Below are 18,327 nucleotides of genomic sequence, written 5' to 3'. Positions count from 1 at the left end.
AACAGATCCTCATCAACAGATTGCTACTGAGTGGTGCAGTTTTTAAAAATACACTTCTTTCTTTTTATGAGGATAAAAATAACACAAGTTCCTTTTGGAAAACAGAAAAATAAAAAGCAGAAAATGTCACCAGTAGATCATTTGCCATTAACATGCTTCCAGCTCTTTCCTATTGTGAAAATGAGCCTGCCGGCGCGTGTGGGTCAGCGCCCTTTCCTCACACCTTGTTAGATTGTGGGCGTTTCTGATGTGATCAGCACTGGAAGAGTTTCCATTTTTGCCAGGTGCAGTGGCTCACGCCTATAATCCTAGCACTTTGGGAGGCTGAGGCAGGTGGATCACCTGAGGTCAGGAATTCTAGACCAGCCTGGTCAACAGAGTGAAACCCCATCTCTACTAAAAATACAAAAATTAGCCAGGAGTGGCGGTGCACACCTATAGTCCCAGCTACTCGGGAGACTGAGGCAGGAGAATTGCTTGAACCTGGGAGGCAGAGGTTGCAGTGAGCTGAGATCGTGCCACTGCACTCCAGCCTGGGTGACACAGCAAGACTCTGTCTCAAAAACAAAAAAGATTTGCAATTTCATCTCAATAGGATGACATCGCACTTTGTGAAGCTGGGAGTGGTAACCTCCTCCTGTTCGTGGACGTTCAGGCTGTTTTCCATTTGGGACTATTACAACGAAGGTGGCGTCACCTGTGTGATTATTCCCTCAGAATAGACTCTGAGCGTGAAATCACCAAGTTAAAATGTGTGAGGCCAGGTGCAGTGGCTCACGCCTGTAATCCCAGCACTCTGGGAGGCCAAGGCAGGCAGATCCCTTGAGGTCGGGAATTCGAGACCATCCTGGCCAACATGGTGAAACCGCGTCCCTACTAAAAATACAAAAAAAATTAGCTGGGCATGGTGGTGCATACCTGTAATCCCAGCTACTCCGGAGGCTGAGGCAGGAGAATCACTTGAACCCGGGAGGCGGAGGTTGCGGTGAGCCGAGGTCGCACCACTGCACTCCAGCCTGGGTGATAGAGCAAGACTCCATCTCAAAAAAAAAAAAAAAAAAGAAATTGTGTGAGTGAGCTCCCCTCTGCTAGGCCGGGGGCCTTCCAGCTGTGAGGACGTCCCAGGCTGGGTCAGCATGTCAGTCTGCCCACCTCTCGGGCGCCTTACAGCACCTCTCACTCCATCTGGGGTGATTTGGGGCCTGGGTTCCATCGGTCTGTCCTTGTTTCCCTTTCACCAGCACTCTCACCCGTCAGACGGCCGCTCCTTCCCTGCGGACTGGCTGCAGCACCGCTTTCTGTACGTTCACTGTGGGATTTGTTGATTCTTGGGTCAAAACCACCTTGTTTGACGGCATATTGCGCTGTAATGAGGACGTCTCGTATCTGCGATGGAAGCCCCTGCTGCTCTGCCTTATTAGTGATCTCACACTGCATCATCAGCTGCCCCGGAATCCAATGTCCTGGAACAGCACGCATGCGTCGTCTCTCCGTTTCTTCTCGGGAGCGCGTGCGTGGGGTGGCTGCACCTCAGGATATCTCAGGAGGGTCCCACGACGTGCTCAGTCCAACTGCAGTCATCAGAAGGCTGGCCTGGGGCAGGAGGGTCTGCGGGCTGTGAGCTGGAGAACCCATTCCCCCCACGGGTCCCTCCGTAGAGCTGCTCCCAGCGTGAGGCGGCTGCTTCCCCGAAATAAGGCAAGCAGCAGAGATGGAGCCGTGAGGCCTTTCGCAGCCCACTCAGAAGTGATGTCTGCAGCTTCATCCTATTCTGGGGTACCCTGGGTGGAACGGGGCTGCATGCTGTGACCACCCGGAGGCAGGGGTTGCTGGGGGCCTTCGTGCAGGCTGGCCTCCATGGCAGGCTTTGTTCATTTCTTTTAAATGGCCTTCAGAGGCATTAATTCAGAGGCATTAATTTTTTTTTTTTTGAGATGGAGTCTTGCTCTCTCACTAGGCTGGAGTGCAGTGGTGCGATCTCCGATCACGGCAACCTCTGCCTCCTGGGTTCAAACAATTCTCCTGCCTCCCGAGTAGCTGGGATTACAGGCACCCACCACCACAGCCAGCTAATTTTCGTATTTTTAGTAGAGGCGGGGTTTCACCATGTTGGCCAGGATGGTCTCGATCTCTTGACCTCGTGATCCAACTGCCTTGGCCTCCCAAAGTGCTGGGATGACAGGCGTGAGCCACTGTGCCCGGCCGACGTTACATTTTTAAATGAGGCTTTGCATTAAATCTGTGCACCGACATGCAGGGAGCCCGCCCTCTGCACACTGACCCAGCGTAAGGGAGAAGCCGGGGTTCCTGCACTGACCCAGCGTGAGGGAGAAGCTGGGGTTCCTGCACTGCCCTTGGGGAAGGATTCTGTTTTTCCACATCTCCATCCTGCCCTCATCTATGGGCTGGGGACACAGGGCTCCCTTTCCCCTGGATGTTTTCGACTCATCGGGAAGCCCCCAGGCTTTGCGCCTTTGCTTTGCATGTGGCCACCTCACTGATGTTGGCACCTCCAGGGTGCTGTGGCTGCCATCTCTGGTACTTAGTTTTTGTCAATTGAACAACAGATTTATAGGCACCAAACGGGCCCTACAGCTGTGCGTGTGGCATTGCAGGGGCCAGTGCCTGCCTGCTCCAGGCCGGGGACACGTGCTCCCCACGGGTGAGCTGCTGGTGGGTACGGGTTCCAGCTGCCGGGCATCAGAATCGCCTGGAATGTCTTAAAACCCCAGCTTTCCAGACCCACCCCAGGCCAAGGGAATCAGAATCCCTGAGGCAGCTCCCCCAGAGGCAGGGTATGGGCAGAAGGTCATTTAGGGGTCACCCCAAGGCATCCCAGCAGCACTCCAGGGGCCAAGCCTGGATCTAAGCCATACCCCACCCCTCGCCTGGCATTCCACCCCAGGCTCTCCTGGGACCCCTGATGCGAATGTCTGCTGCTGGCCTTGATCCAGCTCCTCAGTTGGGAAACTGAGGCCTGGAGGCCATGGAAGACTTGCCCAAGGCCACAGCGAGTTGGCAGGGACACCCGGAGCCAGGAGGGCTGACTCCCTGCCCAGTGCTCTCTCTTGAGCACCCTCGGCCAGGGAGCAACCTGAGGCCTGCTGCCCTCACCTCCAGCCCCTCCTCTGTCAGGGCCTTCAGAACAACACTGCCAGCAAGGGGTACGTGAGGGGATTCCAGGAGACACCCCCAGCCAAGGGCTCTCCCTAGACCCACCTGCTGCCCCTTGCCCTCTGCCAGCCCTGGGCAGTGGCTGTACTGGGTGGAGCAGCCTCGTCAGTCTCCACTGGGCGCGTGTTGTGGCCAAGAGCCAGGGCCCCACTGACGGAGAAGCAGCGTTCAGGATGCTCCTGGCCGCTCCCAGTGCCCTGCTCATTAGAAACAACTGAAACACCTGTAATCCCAGCACTCTGAGAGGCTGAGGTGGGCAGACTGCTTGAGCCCAGGAGTTCAAGACCAGCCTGGGCAACATAGCAAGACCTTGTCCCTACAAAAAATACAAAAAAAAAAAAAATTAGCTGGGCGCGGTAGCTGACACCTCAGTTTCAGTCACTCGGGAGGCTGAGGTGGGAGGACTGCTTGAGGCCAGGAGGCAGGAGCTGCAATGAGCCGAGATTGCACCACTGCACTCCAGCCTGGACAACAGAGCCAGACCCTATGAAAGAAAGAAAAGAAAGAGAAGAGAAGAGAAGAAAGAGAAAGAGAGAAGGAGAAAAGGAAAGAAAGGAAGAAAGAAAAAAAGGGAAGAAAGAGAAAAGGAAGAAAGAAAAGAAAGGAGAAAGGAAAGAAAAAGAAAGAAAGAGAAAAAGAGACAGATGGAACTCTGAAGTGCTCACTGCATGCTGGTGAGTGTCTGAGATGATGATGCTGATTCCCCAGCACACAGGCCCCTCCCACGTGGGACCTCCGTCCTCCCTCACTGCCACCCCAGGAGCATGAGCTCTGTATGTGTCCCATGCTGCAGATGAGAAACCAGAGGCTCTGAGGGACCAAGGACAATGGCCCTGATATTTCCACAGAGCTGAGATGAGACTCGGGTTTGGTGCCGGGGTCTGTGAGGGCACAGGCGGCTCTCAGGGATGAGTAAACAAGTACAAGAGAGGGGGTGGGCTAGGAGTGGGAATCTTTATTTAGCAAACACATGTTCAGCTTCAGCTCTATGGCAGGGTCTTCAGCAGTGGAGGAAGCCAGAGCAGGCCGGCCACAGAGCAGGCTCTTGGGGAAAAGCCACTGGCCTGGGGCTGAGGCGGGTGCTACTTCCCTTCCCGCCCTGCCCGCCCTGATGGCCAATACCACCCCTCCCAATTTTACATCTTTTTTTAAATTTATCTATTTATTTTTTGAGTCAGAGTCTTGCTCTGTCGCCTGGGCTGGAGCACAGTGGCACAATCTCGGCTCACTGCAAGCTCCGCCTCCCAGGTTCACGCCATTCTCCTGCCTCAGCCTCCCAAGTAGCTGGGACTACAGGCACCCGCCACCACGCCTGGCTAATTTTTTGTATTTTTAGTAGAGACAGGGTTTCACCGTGTTAGCCAGGATGGTCTCGATCTCCTGACCTCGTGATCCGCCCGCCTCCGTCTCCCAAAGTGCTGGGATTACAGGCGTGAGCCACCGCGCCCGGCCAATTTTACATCTTCTTCGGCGTCCCTCCCCTTGGGCCCCAGTCAGCTGCGAGGGTCTCTGTGTTCCCATCTAACAGCTTGCCTGCTGCCTTCCAGGTTCTGCCTGGGCAATCCCCAGGGAGCGAGGCGGGGACCCCTGACAAGCCTGTCCCCTGACTGCACCCTCCTCTGTCCCAGAGGGCCTGGATGCCAGGAAGAATATTCCTGAAGCCTCCCCTCCCTGCCACTCCCTGCTGGGCCATCTCACAGCTGCAGAGCCCTGCCCCCAAAGTCGCTGTGGGCTTGGGCCCAGCCCTCCTCAGCCCCAGAGCCTGGGTGATGACCCATTCTCCTGGCTGCCATCAGGAGCTGGGGACAAACCATACCCTATGCCAGCCATGCCCAGCACCATGTCCAGGGATACTCGGCAGCACCCAGAGCCCCCGAGGATGGAATCCATCTCCCTTCCCGTATCCCTCCCTCCAGTACCAGGCCCCCGTGAAGAGGTGCACTGTGGGTGGCACCCAAGTGCCCTCACAGAGTAGCCGCGCCCCACCAAGGCCCGGCTGCTGCCCACCCCTGCCAGCATTCTCCTCTGTGTGCAGCAGCCTTTGAGAGTGGACGCCAGCCACCCCGTCTGGAGGACTCTCCCTCAGCCACTGCTACTCCCACGTCCCTGCTCGCCGGCCTTGCTGGGGCCCACGACTAGGCTGGGGCTGGTCAGCTGGAGGACAGGGGCCCCATGGGGAGCCTTCCTTTGAGGAAGCAGGGTCTCTGGAGCACCCTGGGGGTGGGGCGCTGGCCTGGCGGGCATCGTTGTGTGACCAGCAAGGACGGCCTGGCAGGAAGGTCTCCCCATGGAATCTGTTCTCGGAATCACTCCAGCTCCCCACCATTCACAGGCAGGAGGTGAAGGGGTGTGGCCCAAGGTCAGCAGGAGAAACAGGGGCAGGACCAGGACCTGGGGCCACCTCAGGCTCACATGGAAGGTGGATGTGAAGCATCCAGAAAAACTGAGGGACAGGACGCCCAGGTAACTGGTGGCACTAGGGAAGGACAAGTGGGAAACAGGCAGCATCCCAGGTCTCGGGGGCTGCCCGGGCAGAGGTGCCCTGGGCGGGGGTGGCCCACTGCCTCACTTCAGGGCCTGCCCAGGGGCTTCCTGGGTGCCGTGGTGAGAAGGAGTCTGAGTCCCGACTCGGAGGAGAAGCATGCCACAACAGAAGAGTGCCGCAGCCTCCGATAACCCGCAGGACTGGAGGCAGCCTTGCCCGGCTCACCCGGCCACCAAGGGTGTGAGCAAGGAAAAGAGAAACCCCAAGTTACCCCCAAACCACGTTCTGGAAAGCAGGCTGCCGGCTGGGTCATTCTCCAAAGTTGAACATCTCAGCTTCCTTCTCCTTCCAGAAGGCAAAGCTCCGGTTGATGTAGCCGCAGATGTCCTCGCTGTTGAAGCTGCCCCGCTGGGAGCGGGACCCCAGCCGCTGTGCTGTGAGCTCAGGGCCGCTGCAGGGGACAGCGGCATGCGGCAGGGTCCCGAGCGGAGTCAGGCCTGACTTGCGGCCAGGTTCCGTTTCCCAGGCGGGACCCTGGCTGGAGCCGAAGAAGCGGGCTTTGATGTCCTCAAAGCCGTCGGTCCAGGCCCGGCGGCCAGCGGCCACCTCGTTGGTCACAGCCTTGTGGAAGGCGCGCACCGCCTCCCAGCCATGGGTGCCCAGGTGCTCGAAGACCTCGAAGCAGAGCAGGTGGCGCACCTTCCGCTCCTCTGCCGGCAGGTCGCACTCCAGGAGCTGGAAGTAACCCAGCATGAAGAGATCCAGCGAGAGGCTGCTGTAGGGCACAGGAGCCCCATCCACGTGGGGCAGGAACTGCTCGGGGGACAGGACCCCGCGGGGCCTCCGGCTTAGCCGCCGCAGCTGCCGGGTGGGCACGTGAGCCATGATGGCTTTCCAGTTGCCCAGCAGGTGGGTGATGGTGCTGCGCTGCTGCCACAGGTGGCCCAGCCGGGGGCCCTCGCCGGGTGAGGAGGGTGGCCCAAGGCTCCTGGAGGCCTCCTGGCCCCGAAACCCCGTGTGGCGGGCTTCTAGGGTCCTGCAGGCTGCTGTCTTGAGGCCCGGCGTGTAGGCCGACCTCCTCCAGTGGCTGAGGAAGAGCATGATGATGCGCTCCTTGCGCAGGCTGGCCAGGTCCGGGCTGGCTGCGGCGCCCACCTCCGATGGCACCTCCTCGCAGCTGATGCCGGAGTCGCTGGCCTCCTCTGTGTCGCCAGGCCTGGGCTCCCCCGAAGCCAGGCCACTGCAGGGCTTAGGCAGGGCCGGCCAGCAGCCACTCAGGCACTGCCTGTGCTGGGCCCCTGGCTCGCAGGGGCCAGGGTTGAAGCCACAGAGTGGGCCAGAAGCCGACTCGAAGTTGCCGCGCAGCATCCGCACAGACACCCCCCACTCCTGGATCTGGCGCTGGGCCTCGCTCCGAGGGGGGCGGGCCGAGGCCTCCCTGCAGGTCTCCTGCAGGGGCTGGGTGGCCGGCTTCTCATCCCCCTGCACCAGCCCACGCACACCCTTCAGCAGCAGGGACAGGCTGCGCACCAGGCGGGAGATGTGGCTGCACCAGAAGGGCAGGGGCTGCCCCCCGGGGGCCACCTCCGAGGCCTCTGCAGAGCTTGTGGGCTCAGCCACTGGGGTTGAGGCCTCCTCAGCCTCCAGTCCGGGCGCCCTGGGCAGGAAGTGGCTGTTGACCGTGATGCTGACCAGGGGCTCGGGCAGCAGGGCCTGCAGCTCAGCCGCCAACCGGCCCAGTTCACTCTCATACTCCTGACAGCGGCGCCGAAGCTGCAGGTCTGCAATCTGCTTCTCTAGGTAGACCAGGTCGTCCTCCGTCAGCAGCTCCCCAAAGGGCCCCAGGATGGCCTGGTGGGTCTGTGAGTACCTCCAGGTCGCCTGCTCTGTGGGGCCTGAGCTCCCACCATTGTCCTGGGCACAGGAAGGGCAGGGTGAGCAGGGTGAGCCCGCCCACCTGCTATCAGCCCCCCTAGCTTCCAAATCCCTGAGTTCTCAGCATCTCTGCAGAGCCTCTGGTCCTGCCCCAAGGTAAGACTTTAAAGGGCTTCCCAGCTAGGGCAGAAGCCCCTGACCTGCTCTGCCCCAGTCTTGCTCTGCTCTCAACCCTGTGGCTTTCAGCCCCTATGGCTCCCAGCCCAACAGGCCAGGACAGGCTGGGCCCTCAGACAGGGCTGTCCCACAGTCCTGAGATGATGGAGACGGGCTGTATTCCAGCAGCCAGGAGCCACCTGTGGCTAGAGAAACGACAGGTGGCTGGTGCGACGGAGGGGCAGAACTTTTACTTCCCTTAAATTGTAGTGAATTTCAATGGCTGCACGTGGCTGGCATGATTGTACTGGACAGCACAGTGCTAGACCGGGGATGCAGGACGCAATCGTCCTGATAAAATCGTAGGCCTCTGAGGGTACAATTCCTGAACTCCTGTCTGCACAGCAGCCGGGGGAGCCTGTTAAAATCCAAGGCACATCACAGCCCTTCTCTGCTCAGATTCTCAGTGGCTCCCCTCGGCCTCACAGAGGTGCAATAATCCCAGCCAGGTTCCTCTCCAACCTCAGACGCCCATTCCACGCCAGGGCGCCTCCTCTTGCTTCTCCCCAGGCCGGCCGGGCCTCAGGACCCTTGCACTGGCTGTTGCCGCTGCCTAGGAGGTGCCTGCCCCAAGTTCCCACAGGGCTCCACCTCTCTTCCCTCTGGCCCCTGCTCAAGGCCACGTCCCCAGAGGGGGCCCCGTAGGCACCCATATATCATAGTCCCCCAACCGCTTTGCTTTCTCCACAGCAGTGGGAATCGCACCCCCACACCTGCTGGCACCTGCCCATGGGCCACCGTCTTCCCTGCTAGACGCTGCGCCCAGGAGGGCAGGGCTTGCCCTTCACTGCCTAGAACAACGCTTGGCACAGGCAGGCGTGTGCCACAAATCCGCCAAGCGGAAGGATACGGGGGACCCACGCCTCCAGGGCAGGTGAAGGGGCTCTGCTCAGAGTCCTCCGGTCCGGTTCACTTCATTCTCTGGCGGAAGCAGCAGCTCAGGCCACAGAGGAGAGGGGCCCCTGGGACTTGGATTTAGTTCTGGGCTTCGGGTGCTCTGACTTCCACTTCCACCTACCCGGAAAAGGCCCCGCCCCCCCCACTGGTCCCGCCCCTCCCCGGGGCCTACCTGGGCCTCTGCGGAGCTCTCTGCGCCCAGGCGCGCCTGCAGCTTCCGCACCATCACCTGCCGCTTCCACTCGGGGATGGGCCGGCCGCGCTCATCCCGCGTGGGCACCAACCCGTCGATGTCGCCTGAGGGCGGCCCATCCAGCTGCAGTGCCGCCAGGCCATCTGAGGCGTCCCCCGCCAGCGCAGTCTCTGTCCCCTGTGCAGAAGGGGGTGGGTCACACAGGCCCGAAAGGGACCCAGGCCCTAAGTGGAGGGAAGATCCGAGAGGACATGGGGGGTTGGCTCCGCCCAGGACACCCTAACAGGGTGCCCTGAGAGAAGGGACAGTTGGGGTCCCGGACAGCACCCCACCCTCTCATCCCCAGCTTAAGAGTGAGACCTGGGAGGGGAGGGGCCGGAGTGGGGCGGGGGTAAGATGTGTGGGAGGGGATTGCTAGCAGAGAAATGAAGCCAGAGGTCCCTCCCAGTCCCCTGTACAAGCCCAGCTGATGCTCGCGGAGCACACCACGTCCCTGGGCAAACTTGCTCTGGGCACAGCTACATAGACAAAGCCTGGCAGCCAATCGTGTGCCGCAGGGCTTGTCACACACAGCCTTCAGTGTGCTGTGCACACCCCAGCTCTCCAGGACGGACAGCGCCATGTGGCATTTCCCAGACTCCCACGGAACATCTCAGTGGCTGAGAATCTGCAGTACCAATCAGGGAAAGGCTGGGCTGGCTTTCTAAGGGCCTGGTGCCCAGGAAAGGGAGGGTAAGGGGGAGCAGGACCCTTCTGTTGGTCTGGGCTGGCGGAGGCCTTGAGGAGGAGGACAGTTGGCAGCGGGGCCCTGCGCCTGGCTGGCTGCTGCAATCTCCGCACTCCAAGCAGGCACGGAGCACCCCCGAGCTCAGAGGTCGGGCAGAGGGGCTTGGGCCACTGCAGCCCTCTGGGATGACAGAGAAGGGTCCCCGTGTTTCTGTTGTGAGGGGACAGCTGCCGTCGCCCTGACACTTCAGTCTCCTCAGAACTCAAGGTGTTCTTGAGAGCAGCGGAGTGATGCAGGCAGCCTGGCATCCACCCTTCAGGAAAGGCCTGGCTGTGCTGGGGGCTTCCCTGAGCCCCTAAGAGGATGGGGATGGAGGCTGGCTGGGGGCCCCGGGAGACAGGAATGCACGGGTGGGTGACACACCGCAGGGTCAGCCATGGCACTGGTGGTGATCCTCGGAGGGGCCGGTCCGGTCATCTGCTCCCTGGGAAGAGGCTGGTCAGGATGGCCAGGCCAGGCCGGGCTGAGGGACGTGGCTGCCGAGAAGAAGGGGGTGTTGCAGAAAGGGCAAGGGCTGGGGAGCAGAGACGCAGAGCCTGGGGGATCTGGGCCTTGGGGCAGAGCCGGCCTCCTGAACAAGCTGCGAGCTGGGAGCCAACCCCAGCCTGCCCTGCCCCGGAACACCTCAGGGCCCCACTGGACCTTCTCTGAGGAGTCGGCTTGATCCATTGGAAAGCCTGAGGCACACCCCTGGGCCACGCCACAGCCTCTCCTGCAGCAGGGGAGGAGCTGGGAAGGGCTTGAGGCCTGGAGGTCACAGGCCGCTAATGTAGCTCTGCAGGCCCCAAAGCTGGTCCCCTCGCTGCCCACAATGCTCCTTGTCTCGATACAAACACACACTTCAGTGTCAACCTTGAGTGAAGAACACGTCTGCATCACAGCCAGGCAGACACACACAGACACAACCACACAGACACAATCACACAGACACAATCACACACAAGCACAACCACATACACAATCATACACACAGACACACAGACACAATCATACACAAGCACAATCACATACACAATCACACACAGACACAATCACACACACAGACACAATCACAGAAATATACACAGAACACAGACACACAATCACACACAGACACAATCACAGAAATATACACAGAACACAGACACACAATCACACACAGACACAATCACATACAGACACAATCATAGACAGACACAACCACAATCACACACAGACACAATCATAGACACAACCACAATCACAGACACATAGACACAATCACACACACACAACCACACACAGACACACACGTACACAATCACAATCACAGACAATCACACACAGATACACACGTACACAATCACAGACACAATCACACACAATCACAGAAATACACGGACACAGAATAGACAAACACAATCACACAGACACAGTCACACACAGATACACAGATACAATCACAGATACACACACAGTCATACACACACAAGCATACACAATCACATACAATCACATACAGTACAATCAACAGACCAATCACACAGAAACACCGACACAGTACAGAACCCACAAGCACACAGACACAGACACACACACGAACAGAATCACCCACAGAAACAGGTACAGTCACACACAGATGCATAGACACAATCACACCCAGAAACAGACACAGAACTCACACACACACAATCACACAGATACAATCACACACTGACAATCACACACTGACACAATCAGAAAGACACAAACACAATCACACACATACACAGGCACAATCATACAGAGACACACAATCACACACAGACACACAAACACATACAGACACACAATCACACACAGATACACAGACATAATCATGCACAGGAACACACAATCACACAGATACATACAGACACAGAACACACAATCACCACATACACAATCACAGAGAGACACACAATTACATAGACACAATCACACACAGATACACAAACACAGACACACACGACACAATCATACACAGCTACAGTCACACAAAGAGAAGGGTCCCCATATCTATGTATATCACACACAGAACACACAGACACAATCACACACAGACGCACACTCCCACGTGTGAGTACAGGGCCGCAGCGGGGCCTGGGGAGGAAGCTCGCCCTCACTACCGGTGGCACCTGCTGTTTTCTTGCCATGCCATGCCATGCCATGCCAATCAGTGCTGCTCACAGACCCCTAATGGTGGTGGCCCACAGTGTGAGGACCGTACCCTGCCCTGCTAGCCCACGCACGCAAGGTGTGCTGGGGTCTCAGGGACAGCAGCCCATCCACAAGGGGCCTGGGCCCAACCGGCCGGTCTCCCCGCGTTCACCCCCGGACAAGTTGCTGTGACTTTAAGTGGTCACCGTGCAAAATGCTAATCCTCTGCTTTTCAAAGCAACAAAGGCAGCCAAGGACACCCGGAAGTAACTGGGGAGGGAGGGTGATGGGGTGCCCAGCTGCCCGCAGACTTCCCACCGGTCCAGGACCTCGGAGGGGAGGCCAGTGGCACCCACTCCCAGGCCCATGCCCCAGCCGGCCCACGTGGGGCTGTGCACTCACAGGTGGGGTTCCTGGGCCCTGGGCCTCCTCTTCTTCCATCCTCCAGGGAGGGCCTCGTGGCCAACAGTGGAGGTGGGGGGAACGGCGGTGGTGGGGGCGTCATCAGCAGGGGCACCTGTGGGTGGATGGACCTGGTCAGTGGGGGGCCCCTGTGGGCTCTTCCCTACTCACCTAGATGGGGTGGGAGCACCCAGTGGGCGAGCCTGTGCATCTGAGAAGGGCTGCGACAGGTAAGGGGGTGGCAGGAGAGGGGCAGGTCCTTGATCAGGGTTCTGTCCCAGGGTCATCTCCTGCCTGAGTGCCATCACTTCCCAGCACCCCACCTTGGTTCCCCACCTGCTGCCACCTCTATTGAGTGGGCCACCCCCATCTCAAAACTCAGCTTCCAGGCTCCCTCTGGAGGCAGCTGAGCTCTGGGGTTCTGGGCACTGGGTTAGAGCCTGGTTTCCAGCTGTGCTCAGCGCCCTGTGGTCTCACAAAGACACGTGCACACATATGCACACATACACATGTACACTCCCCTGCACACACGCATGTACTCTCCCGCACACACGCATGTACTCTCCCGCACACACGCATGTACTCTCCCGCACACACGCACGTACACTCTCCCGCACACCCACCTCCCCGACTGCCCTGACTCCTGTGCTGTAGTCCGCCTGCAACTTCAGCCCTGACTTGGGGCTGACATGGGTCAGTGTCTTGGGGGTGGAGGGCCCCATGAGAAACCTGGTGAGGACAGGGGAGGGCAATGGAGTAGGATGGGGGTCCCTAATGTGCCCACCAGCCAAGGGCACGGGCAGCCCTTGTCCCTAGCCAGCAGGGCCACATGCCACCGACCCTCTGGGCACCTCCCCCCCGTGCCTGTCAGACCAAAGCTCTTGTCCCTGCCCTCCAGTGGGCACTGGAAACCAGACGTGGCCAGCAGGGCTCCAGGGTCAGTGCTAGCGAGAGCCCTGGGCAGAGCAGAGACCTCAAATCGGCCTGTTGGGAGAGTGGGAGGGACCCTTGCTGCAGCTTGCTCGAATGCATGGCTGTCTCTGCCTTGGGATTCCTTCTCCTTTCTGACCGCAGGGGCCCATTTTCACACTGCACTGGGGCCGGACTGCAGTGAAGCCAGTCCTACCTGAGCAAAACTGTGGCCTCCCCAAGCCTCCCTTGCTCATGGACAAGGTGGCACAGGCTGCCTCCCGGCAAGGATGCTGAGTGGCCGCTCAGCCACCTCCCCTCCAGGACCCTCACCCCACTGGGCCACAGGGGAGGGAACGCAGTCTGAAAGCCCATCTTCCCGGCCCCCACGCACCTCACTCCTTCCAGGAATCTGTGCCCACAGCCCAGGAACCCTGGTGCACGGTGGGCTGGGGAGTGACCGCCCAGCCCCAGCCCCGGAGGACCTCAGACACGACCTGCAGAGCTCAGGGAGTCCAGCTGTCCTGGGACACCGGGGGCTGCTGAGGCTGCCGCCCCCAGGAGTGGGAGGTGTCACATGAATATTTGAAGGCCGTGGTGTCAGGTGGCCAGGCGGGGCTCGGGCTGGGTGCGGGATACCTTACCACGGCCCCTTTAACTCTCCACAGAGCAGTGGCCGGGGAGGGGACGCTCTGGGACACGGAAGGGGACCTGAGACCCCTGGGCCCCATGAGAAGAGAAACCATCCAGAGGAGTCCCCAGCCCCACCCACAGTATGGCTCCCAGTGCACAGATGGGGAAACTGAGACTCAGGGCAGTGGGGCTTTCTCAAGGCCCTGCAGCCGGGCTGCCGCAGAGCTGGATGAGAGTCTCACGGGAGACCTCAGCCTTTGCTCCCTCCAGTGCCCTTGAACAGCTGCTTCCTTGGTGGGGGACACCACAGAGGTCAGCCTCTGGTGAAAGACCAAGAACACAAAGCCTGGCTGTCCTTTCTGGGCCGCTTCTCAGGGCTGTGTGTGCAGGGAGCGACTGAGGGACGGGAGTGACTGAGGGACGGGGAGCGACTGAGGGACGGGGAGCGACTGAGGGACGGGAGCGACTGAGGGACAGGAGCGACTGAGGGACGGGGAGCGACTGAGGGACAGGGAGCGACTGAGGAGCGACTGAGGGACGGGAGCGACTGAGGGATGGGGAGCGATTGAGGGACGGGGAGCGATTGAGGGACGGGGAGCGACTGAGGGACAGGGAGCGACTGAGGGACGGGGAGCGACTGAGGAGCGACTGAGGGACAGGGGGCGACTGAGGGACGGGGGGCGACTGAGGGACGGGGGGCGACTGAGGGGTGGGGAGCGACTGAGGGGTCGGGAGAGACTGAGGGGTGGGGAGCGACTGAGGGACGGGGAGCGACTGAGGGGTGGGGAGCGACTTGCCCTCTGCTGAGCAACACGGTGTTCCCCAGACTCGAGGGTCCTCGGCGGAGATACAAACCTATGGCACAGCTGCCATCGGGACCCGACTCGCACCACTTGGGACTCGGGGGCAAGGGAACGCCACAGAACATGATGCGTGCTCCCTGCCATGCTGAAGGAAGGCCATAGTGAGAGGCTGGCTTGGCCGCTTCAAGCAGGGCAGTCAGACTCCAGACCAGACATGGCCAGAAAAGCCGGACACAAGTGGTACCACCAACAGAGGTGGCTAAGCCCTGCCTCGAGTGGGCCCTCAACAGCAAGGCCACCCCAATGCCCTTGCACTGTCCCCTGCCCAGCCAGGACCGAGCCAGGAGCGGGACGGTGCTTCTCGCCTCCTCTCTGCCCTTGCCTGGGGGTCCTGAGCCCCCTCCCTGAGATTGGACCTGCTGTCCGTGGGGAGGGGCCACCCCTGGCAGAGTGCGAGGCTTGGCAGGATGGCAGCGGCCCTCTTATGCTGGGGAAGACAAAAGAGGTGGATGTTAGTTTGGGGGTCAGGGGACTACCGGACTCTGGCCCCAGCACAGCACCTGCGGCTTGGGGGACCTTACTCGAGGTCCCTGTGGCCCAGCCCTGCTCCACTCCTCACAACGAGAAGCCCCAGGACGCCACCCCCTGAGGCTCCATTTCTTTGCCTATAAATCAGAGTTCTTGGAAAGTTGAGGGACTATGGAGAGCACCTGGCAGGGGCCTGCATGATGGTGGCATCCAGACCTCCACACTGCTGCCTCTGTGAGTATTAGGATGGTCTCTGAGTTTTAACAGGGATGAGAAGCCTGGCTGTGGCGTTTACCCAGCCACGGGAGTCACCGCACCCCTGCCTCCCACAGGAAGGCCCTGGACACAGTGGAGCCTCAGGGATCTGGAGGCACAGATGTGGGAGTCCCGTCCCTCGGGGTTTTAACAGTTAGACACGTGCTGCCCTGAATCCCAGCACTGGACAGTTGCCCTGAGGTTGGTGGTCATGTGGCCCCACGGCCCAGCCCGCTGTCCCTGTCCCTGGTTTTTGGTGAGATTTGAGCGCCGCGGAGGCTGCATGCATTATACATGGAGAGCATCGAGGTGAGCCAGGTCACAGGCCTGTAACGCCACCCGGGCGGAGAGAATCACGGCCGACGGATGGGTGCCGGACAGCAGTTGCCATGGCTGAGATTCCATGACTGACGGGGCGGGTACCGCCCTTCCCAGCCGGAGGAGAGTGCCTAGGAAGCCTCTCGCCTTCTCTGGGCCTCAGTTTCCTCATATATAAAATAAAGACGTCTTAGTACCTTTCTGGAGCGAAGGGGAGAGAGTACACCTGTCCCGAGGGCCACCAGGGCAGGCGCCTCACTGGGTGCTCGAGGAGCTTCTCCTTTACCCAGAAAACAAGGCTCTGGGCCGGGCGCGGTGGCTCATGCCTGTGGTCCCAGCGCTTTGGGAGGCAGAGGTGGGAGGATTACTAGAGCCCAGGAGCTCAAGACCAGCCTGGCCAACATGGCCAAACCCCGTTTCTACAAAAAATACAAAATTTAGCTGGGTGTGGTGGCATGTGCCTGTAGTTCCAGCTACTTGGGAGGCTGGGGTGGGAGGATCACTTGAGCCTGGAAGGCTGAGGGTGCAGTGAGCTGAGACTGTGCCACTGCACTCCAGCCTGGGTGACAGAGAGAGACCCTGTGGTGAGAAAATTGGGGTTTCGAGGTGCTCAGAACTTGCCAGCGCCCCATGACCAGGAAGGGCAGCACAGCGCTAGCAGGTGGGGAGGAGTGGGACAGCCCTGGACACCACGGGAGATGCCAGAGGCTCTGTTCCCCAAGCATGGAGGGTTCTATGTGCCATCCCTGCCCGGACAGGGTGCTCAGAGTCCCACAGCCAGGATCCCAGTTGCTTGGCTAGCAGAGGGGAGGGGGCCTGCCTTGAGGGCGGCCCCTGGACTTCAAGACCGCATCTCTCATTGCATGGAGAGGGGTCCCCAAGGCCCAGGGAGGGGCAGGGCTGGCCTTCCCTAGCACCCTGAGCAGACCCCAAGCTGGGAGGGCCCCACAGACCCGACACAAAGGAGGCACGAGGGGCACCTCCCACAGAGCAGGTCTCAGCACTGCTGTCAAGCATTGCTCCCCAAGCTGCTGCTGCTCTTGGAATGCACGAGTTTCCTGGGGGCGGAGACAGGCTGCGTTGCCATGGGGAAGATGGTGGATTGCACCACCTCTTCTGAGGCCAGCTCGGAGGCGGCCAGTGCGAGCAGCCCCTGCAGATTGGATTCCCATCAATATTGCAGCAGGCACATGGCCTCCCCCGGCCCACAGCTGACAGCCTGCTCTCCCTCAGAGGCCTGGAGGGGAGACAGCTCCAGTGGTGAGAGATGAGCACCCCCTGCTGTCACCAGACCCTCGCAGAGGCTGAAGACAGAGACATGCTCCAGGCCCAACCCTGAGCTCCCAAACCGGCTCCTGAAGCTGCACACCGAGGAGCCGGGAAGGTCGCAGGGTTGGGTTTTCATGCGCTGGGCAGGGGGCGCCGAGGCGCAGGCAGGAGGGGACTGTGGATGGGAAGGATGTGGCGAGCCTAACGCGACCCGTCCTCCACTACCACGGGGTCTGGGGACAGAAGGCAGAGGTGCTGCTTGGACAGAAAGCCCACGCATGGGACCCCAGAATGGCTGGGGCAGGAACAGTGTCAGAGACTCCCAGGAAGTCGGGCGGGGCTGTTCCCTTGTGCCAGGGGCTTGTGGAGGCTGGGACACCGGCAGAGCGGCTGCCCTCCCTACCGCCTAATTTCGGCTGCCATCCAGGCAGGAAGTGCAGGGAGGGGCCCAAAAAAGGCCGAGGCTGACCCAGCGGCCTTGAAGGAGCTGTGGGAGACCCAGGCAGTCGGCACTCCTGGGCTGCAGGCCGTGGAGCCCTAGCCTGGTGGAGAAGCCAGCAGAGCACCACCACCTTCTCAAGCCAAGCCAGAAAGACAGCCTTCTGCTGAACCAGGACCCGTTGGACATCTAGCAAGCACACCATTTAGTAAATACATGACTTCCAGCAGTGACTGAATTCTACTTCCTGAAACTGCTGCACCAAGGCAAAACCAGGGCAGAGCCGTGCTCTCTGGAGGCCACCTGAGCCACCTGCGCAGCGCGGCAGGACTGGTGTGGGTATCCACCAGTGCTACCAGAGGCCCCGGTGGTGGCAGTGTGACAAGTGTCCGGCAGGCCCCAGGGGCTGGGGGTGGAGGGGACTGTGGCTCTGCCCCAGTTGGCCCCAGATGCTCTGAGAGGACACATCAGAGAAGAGGAGGCCAGCAACCCCTTGGGGAGACAAGGGGTTTGGGGGGTGGAGGGCAATGGCACCTTCTCAGTCCCCTCACCCGAAAAGAAAGGTTAGGTGATTTCAGAACACCTTTCTGAAGGGGTGGTCACTAAAAGAAGTGTGGCAGAAACTGAGGCAGGTTAGATGAATTTGTCACAGTAACTGCCCTGGGCCTGGAATAGAGAGGGAAGGTCGGGTGGGAGCACATGGGGGTGACCTGACTCCAATGTGGATGCCAAAGCACCCTCTCCCACCGGCTCCTTCATTCATTTGCCCCCATCCACCTTCCTCCATCCACCCAGCTCCTGTCTCCATCCTTCATCCACCCTCCTCCATCCACCCAGCTCCCATCTCCATCCTTCATCTACCCTCCTCCATCCATTCCTCTTCTGTCCATTCCTCCTCCATCCACCCCCTCCATCCCCCCTCCTCCACCCCCCCTCCTCCATCCAGCTCCTCCATCCAGCTCCTTCATCCATTTCTCCTCCATCCATCCTCTTCCATCCACCCTCCTC

General features: G+C 60.0%; 1 protein-coding gene across 1 annotated transcript in view; it reads right to left on the bottom strand.

The window, feature by feature from the left end:
* Positions 1-4,542: 4,542 nt before the first annotated feature.
* Positions 4,543-18,327, bottom strand: part of ESPNL (espin like) — a 29,577-nt gene continuing 15,792 nt past the window's right edge. Inside the window, exons 6-9 of the mRNA XM_023228795.1 lie at positions 12,166-12,280; positions 9,991-10,103; positions 8,820-9,017; positions 4,543-7,573 (exon numbers count right to left, since the gene is read on the bottom strand). Of these exons, the coding sequence (XP_023084563.1) occupies positions 5,969-7,573; positions 8,820-9,017; positions 9,991-10,103; positions 12,166-12,280 (2,031 nt within the window). The 3' untranslated portion in view covers positions 4,543-5,968. The remainder of the gene's footprint in view (positions 7,574-8,819; positions 9,018-9,990; positions 10,104-12,165; positions 12,281-18,327) is intronic.

This window comes from Piliocolobus tephrosceles, chromosome 11 (genome assembly GCF_002776525.5).
Source record: "Piliocolobus tephrosceles isolate RC106 chromosome 11, ASM277652v3, whole genome shotgun sequence".
NCBI lineage: Eukaryota > Metazoa > Chordata > Mammalia > Primates > Cercopithecidae > Piliocolobus > Piliocolobus tephrosceles.
Note: the sequence above shows the minus strand (reverse complement) of the source record. Positions and strands in the feature narration are given on the sequence as shown.